The sequence below is a fragment of the Nicotiana sylvestris genome, chromosome 7 (assembly GCF_000393655.2).
Source record: "Nicotiana sylvestris chromosome 7, ASM39365v2, whole genome shotgun sequence".
Classification (NCBI taxonomy): Eukaryota; Viridiplantae; Streptophyta; class Magnoliopsida; order Solanales; family Solanaceae; genus Nicotiana; species Nicotiana sylvestris.
Window position 1 is genome coordinate 165,927,590 of NC_091063.1, and position 6,634 is coordinate 165,934,223.

At 41.1% G+C, this 6,634-nt stretch overlaps 1 protein-coding gene across 1 annotated transcript; it reads left to right on the top strand.

Annotated features, from left to right (window-relative positions):
* Nucleotides 1-5,776: 5,776 nt before the first annotated feature.
* On the top strand, nucleotides 5,777-6,277 carry LOC138874083 (extensin-like). The gene has a single exon (XM_070152589.1). It carries the CDS (start codon nucleotides 5,777-5,779, stop codon nucleotides 6,275-6,277), a length of 501 nt encoding a protein of 166 aa, XP_070008690.1.
* The last annotated feature ends 357 nt before the right edge of the window (nucleotides 6,278-6,634 follow it).

Genomic DNA, 6,634 nt, shown 5'->3' on the forward strand with positions numbered 1-6,634 from the left:
GGTAACCTAGGGGGTGAAGGTGAGCTTTGATGATAAAGAATTAGGTGAGACTCTAAAGTTACCTACTGAAAGGTACAATGACCAAAAAAAGTTGAAGTGGTCCAGCCTAGAAAACCTACCTACCTCACTTGCCATCACCAAGAAATTTGCTGATAGAGATTTAGTCAATGTTTAGTTTTCTTGAAATCAGGGGGCCCCGCATAGAGAATAGGGTCAGTCTTTACTTTAGTCAAGCTTAGTTTATAGTTTTCATAGTCTATTCTTTAGTTTACTCTCATCATTGCATCAATAGTACAAGTGGTTTACAATTTTGCTAACAACTCACAAATCTTCCTAGTGCAAACTGGGGCAGAAAAAATTTCTTTTGTTTTATCTGTTTTGTTGTAATCAGGCGCCCACCTAGAGAACAAGGGAAGACAACTCAAGTTTCAAGGGAAAGCAGTTTCGAAGGAAGACAACTCGAGTTTCAAGGGAAAGCAGTTTCGAGGGAAGACAACTCGAGTTTCAAGGGAAAGCAGTTTCGAAGGAAGACAGTTCAAGTTTCAAGGGAAAATGGTTCAAGGTGCAAGGGAAAACAGCGTCAAGTAACAAGAGAAGACGGTTCAAGTTCAGCAATCAGGCGCCCGCTTGGAAAATAAGAGAATTCAATTCAGAATGCAATTCAGGTCAGCAACAAAAGAAGCTCGCGTCAAGAATGCAAGTCAGCAGTCCGAGATGATCAACAAAAGTTAGTAACAATCCAAAATAAAAAGAAAAAAACAAAAAGAAAAACAAGAAGTGAATCCAAATACAAAAGTTAATGAAAGATGTGAGTTGCTCAAGACATGGCCGAGGTCACAAGCACCGCATGCCCGGTTTTGATCCGAAAAGCTGAAGAAGAACGAGCTAGCACCTGCAACTAGCAAGCATCAAGGTTTAAATCCAAAATCTGCATGAAGAACCATTCAAGACTCAAGATCAAGCTTCAGAAGACTTATAGATCGGAATCTTGTAACTCGTAGTTGATAGGCTTAGATAGTCTTTTTCATGTTTTGATTTTTGATGTAACATCAGGACCGCGGACCGGAACCTCGGCGGAACGGCACCTCGACCGGCTCTCCACCTTGGCATAATCCATCATCCCACTCACTTCTGAACTACACGTGGCCTGATTCCTTTATAGCCAAGGATATGTAGGCAGCTAAGATACCAGGGCTCGGTCACATCTTCCTTTCTTTTAACTTTCGGTTTTCCTAAATAAGGGTCGAGTCAAAAAATTTGTCTAGTCGTTCTTTGTCTGAAAACTCTTCGCGTTTCCAGTCAAAGAGGGGAAGCTGTAGACATGTGATTTTTGATCCTCCCCGAAATTTCACCTATTTTAGCATGTAAATATTTAGTTTAGGCCTAATATTGCTATTTTAGCTATTTTTGACTCTTTTACTTTATTTCGTCACAAAACTGAAAATTAAAAAAAAAATTAGTTTACGTATCTTTCGAAAATTTAAATGTAAATATACAAAAATAGTACCTTATCTTTATTTTTATATTATCTTGAAAACACAAAAAATAATTTCATGTTTTATAGTTTAGTTCAATTAATTAAAATTAGTTTTATATTTTTATATTATAATTCTACATAATTTTAGAAGGAGGAATTAGTTTTAAGTTGGTTTATCCCGTCTTTATAAATTTTGTGGTCCATTTTTTTTAGTCTTTGACCTAATTCCCTAGCCCATAATTCCTAGGCTCATACCCCTAACCTACTCCCTACCCTATATAATAGTACTTAATGCCTAAATAGGGACACCCTAAAAAATGAAGAAGCAGCCGTTTCTACACAAAATAAAGACCTACGCCCTAAGTTCACGGCAGCCATGGGCATTGATTGAAAAAGGGATCTTTGACTCCCATTTGAAAAGGAAAGGCAGCGGACATTTGGAATCCCAAAAATTCTAAAAGAAAGATCGGTCATTACCCCTAATATCGAGGACCTTGCGGCACATTCCCCAACCCTCCCGTCGCAACACACACACAAGCAGACTTTTTGATTAATTCACAATTCAATCAAAACGTGCAATAGCAGACATTGGTATATGTTGGGAATTTTTGAGTAGTAATTCGAATTCGTTTGGCAGTTACTAAAATTTCCCTTCGTCGTGTCTTCCTCATCAATTTCCGATCCCAACAAGCCCATGGTTACGCAGTTTCTAATTTCCTGAGTTGCATTATCTTATACCGAGCTTCCACAATGATATATAATGGTAGTTGTTGTCAAGTTGTTGGGATTGCCGTTTCACCTAAGCTAGAGAATTCATGCTCTTAAAACTGAGTGAATAGTAGCTATTGATTTGGGTGTCAAGCTTTCCGGTGACGATTCGAGGTTCCCATTCGCGATTTTAGTGTCTCGGTCCAAGGTTTGTTGCTTTATTTAGCCCGATCGATTTGCCATTTTCAACTTAGTTCATCAATAAAAGGTCCATTTCTCAATTTTTATTCTTATTTCATTGTGTTATGATAGTTTGGTGCGCGTGTTGGTTGATTTGTGATTCTACGTTGTTTCATTTAAATTTTTTTAATTAATTTTATTTCAATTGTTATGTATGTAGTCTTGGTTCTTGAATAAATGTTTTAATCGGGTAGATGAAAAAATTGGAGTTGTTTCTTTCTTGGCGAGGAATAAGAATGGGTCATAAGGTGGGTTTTTGAACTATAAGGAATCTGGCCAAGTAATAGATCATGTTAGCTAGCCTATTTGCCCCAATAATATCTTGTTCATAAATTTGTCCTCACAACAATCTCAAAGATTAGGAAAATAATTCAAATGCGTAGCTTGCTTTAGGCGTGCTAGTTAATAATTTACCTTCCTAAACTCGGGTGCGCATTTATGTGACCCAAATCCAAATCTCAACAACGTTGGATAAAATATGTCGGGGACCGCGGGTGCATTTATGTGACGCGGTTCAAGACGTATTTTAAATGACGTTGCAATCTTCCTAAAAATAATTAAATAAAAGCGGCTTTTAAAGTTAAAGTTGCACCATAGGCTAAAACATGTACTAAAATCAAGTAAATAGGCCAATTATAACAGTTGAGCGACCGTGCTAGAACCACGGAACTTGGGAATGCCTAATACCTTCTCCCAGGTTAACAGAATTCCTTGCCCGAATTTCTGTGTTTGCGGATTGTAAAACATAGTCAATCTTTTCCTCGATTCGGGATTTGAACTAGTGACTTGGAACACCATAAAATTATCCCAAGTGGCGACTCTGAATTTTAATAAAATAATCCCGTTTCGATTGTCACTTCAAGTTTGAAAAAACTCCCTTGTACTACCTTCGGGGGTGCAAGAAAAAGGAGGTGTGACAACCCCTCACAAATTCTTGGACCTGTTAAGCATCAGTCGGGACATTCGAGATGGAAATTTGGCCAAAGGATTTTGTACCTTCTACTTTCTGTACCGACGTTACGGGAATCCCCGTGGCTTCGAGGCGCCAGACACCGGCCTTACTCACTCGGGAAACAAAGACAAGTGGGAAGCTCGGAGAGGATTAGCTTTTATAGTGGCGTTCCTAGGTATTTTGATTTGCCCCAGAAAAAACGGGAACATAGAGTTGGGGCTCGTGGGGATAGCTGACTTTATGATGAAAAAGGCAAATGGGACCATAGTGCCACTGATCTTGGCAGAAATTTACCGAGCTCTGACCCTTTGCCGAGAAGGAAGGAATTTCTTTGAAGGGTGCAATATGCTGTTACAACTATGGATGGAGGAACACCTTTGCCACCGCCCGGGATATCTGAATTGTGGTATGACTGGTCTCGAATATATTAAAAAACATGAAAAATGGGTAGAGGGTTATGAGTTCCCGAATGGTACAGAAGCATGGCATACCCACTTGAGATCCTTGACTGCAAACAAGATCGAATGGACATTCAGGTGGCTCTCAGTCAGTGAAGTAATTTATATGTCGGCTGAGGTATGTTTTTTGCTATTGATGGGTCTTCGGAGTATCCAGCCTTATGCTCCACACCGAGTTCTATGTCAGTTAAGCCGATACCATATCATCCCATACGATGAGGATTTGAGTCGGCAAGTCATTGAGTTGGAACCGAAAGCCGCTTTCTTAGAAGAAAAATTGCGGCGGATTTGACATCAGTGCAGGTTATTCGAGGCTAAGACTCAAGTACGAGATCTATCCAGAGGCGAACTGGAGCCTAGTTACACCGCCTGGTACGGTAAAAGATCTCCAGTTCATAAAGAGCCTGAACGGCCTGCAAAGAGACCCCATGTCCACCAATTCACCGATGGAGCACAGGTGCAATGGGTCTGGTTGACAAAAAAAATGAGTACAGGGCTACCATAAGCAAGTTGGAAAGGCAAGTCAGGAATCTTCAGTTTGAGTATGGTTTGCAAGCCGCCGCAGATGAAGGGGAAAAGAAAAAGCTCACTTAGGAAAATGAGGCCCTCAAAGCTTAAATCCAGAAAATGAGAATAGCTGCCAGAAACCCGGAAAGATGTCGAGCGGATGAAAGGCTTATAAGCAGTCTGAGAAAGAAAGCACTTGAGTGTCAAGATGACCTAGAGAAGTCCGAGGTCAATCTAGCAAAGGTCATGGCTCAATTGACAAAAAATGCAGAAGGGCGGGCACAGTTTGTGCAACAAATGAAAAGAAGATATGAAGGGACCATCACTAGCCTGAAGAGAAAAGTAACTACTCTCGAAAATGAGGCAGCCAAGCAGGCCAAAGATTTTAAAGCTGATATGGAACACTGTTATGATTTGATGGCTCAGATGGAGGAAGAAATACAACAGTTGCAAAACCAACACCTTCACGACACTCAGGTGTTAGAAGCCCGGAATCAGCAGGTCGGGTGTCTACTTCAGGAAAAGGATAGAATCCGAGAGAGGGTCAGAGCCATTGCCGACTACATTTATGTGAAATGCCAAGCATGTGAGGATATGACTCACACCACCTTCTTCACAGCAGTGATGACATTTGTCCGCCAGATAATAAGTGATTTGGAGAGGCTTCAAGGGGATCCCGCATATAGGCCCATGGCGAGACTGAATGATGTCCCACCGGCCCCAGGAGCATTTGAGGCACTGATGTATTCATGAATTTTACTCGAGTCTATATTATCTTTCGATTGGAGTCTGTTAGTCTGTTTTCGAGTCTGTCTTTCTGCTAGGGTCTGTTATTCTGTTTTGAGTCTGTCGGAGTCTGTTAATTTCCCTTTTCGAGTCTGTTAGTTTGAGTCGTTGTAATCAAAACTATTTTATTTTATGGAAAACTTTGAAAATCCCAAAATCTTTTATTATTTATTTTTACACTTATCTCCCAGAACTACGCTTGGTCTGATTCATGCGGGGTCGTGATACGTAGGCAATCTCCATAGTATTCGATCAAAACCAAAAGAAAAAAAAAGAGAAAAGAAAAATGAGGGAAAAATAAGAGAGAAAAGGAAAGGAAAAGAGAGAAAACAAGAAACTGTGGGAAGGAAAATAATGGCAAAACAATGAGGGAATAAAGAACAACAAGAAATCGAAAAAGAAAAAAAAGAGAAAGGCAGGATTGAAAAGAGGAAAAGCCGAAATGACACAAGCAACCGATCACATGCATAATAGAAATGGTTAACTGCTTAGGTGCATTACATTCCCCAATTGTGCGTTTGCCTATCTGTTAAAGCCCTAGTCGATAATAAGATTGTTGTTGATGATAATCAGTACAGACAGGTGGTTAGTTTAGTTGGCATTCTGGCAACTCACTCCTATAACACCCGGTCCAAAAACATGTTGATCATGGCCAACCAAGAACTTGAGGCAAGTATTGTCGACCCGTCAAAAGAAGTAGAAGAATCGGAGGCTAATCTGAAAGAAGAGGTACATAAGCTAAAACAGCAGATGGCCAAAAAGTACCAGGCATGGGCAAAAGGGCACCCACCGCCAGCTTACCCCGCCAACCCTACTTATATCCCGCCATTGGATCATCCCCAGGAACCTCCCACTTTGAACTCATCTCCGGCCATTCCCATCTACCAACAATGCCACAGCACCACTTCCTATACACCACAAGATCCACCACCCAAACCAGTTCCATACCCTCCTCCACCATCCACTCCTGTCTTTGGGGAACCCCCACCCACTACACCCCACAAATCCTCCAGCGAGCCCTTATTCCAAGCCCATGATAACCAACATTATCCCCTGGAACCCACTTTCAAAGCTCCAGAACCCTATTCCTTCACTCCTCATTTTGATCTCTCTGTGGAAACTAAGAAACCATCTAAAAATACCGAATAGGAGGAGATGTTCAGGAAAGTTAAAAGCCTGGAACAGTCATTCAGAGACATGCGAGGGTTGGGAGGTCAGGTAAGCGTGACTTACAAGGATCTATGTCTATTCCCAGATGTTCAGTTGTCGGCAGGGTTTAAGATGCCCAAGTTTGATTTGTATGATGGGAACGGTGATCCTGTGGCACACTTGAGAGGTTTCTATAGCAAAATGAGGGGAGCTGGCAGGAAAGACGAGTTGCTAATGGCATATTTCAGTCAAAGTCTGAGTGGTTCGATGCTGGAGTGGTACGCTCGGTAGGATCACGGAAGATGGTATACATGGGACGATCTAGCCCAGGAATTTGCTTGTCATTTCTTGTAAAAT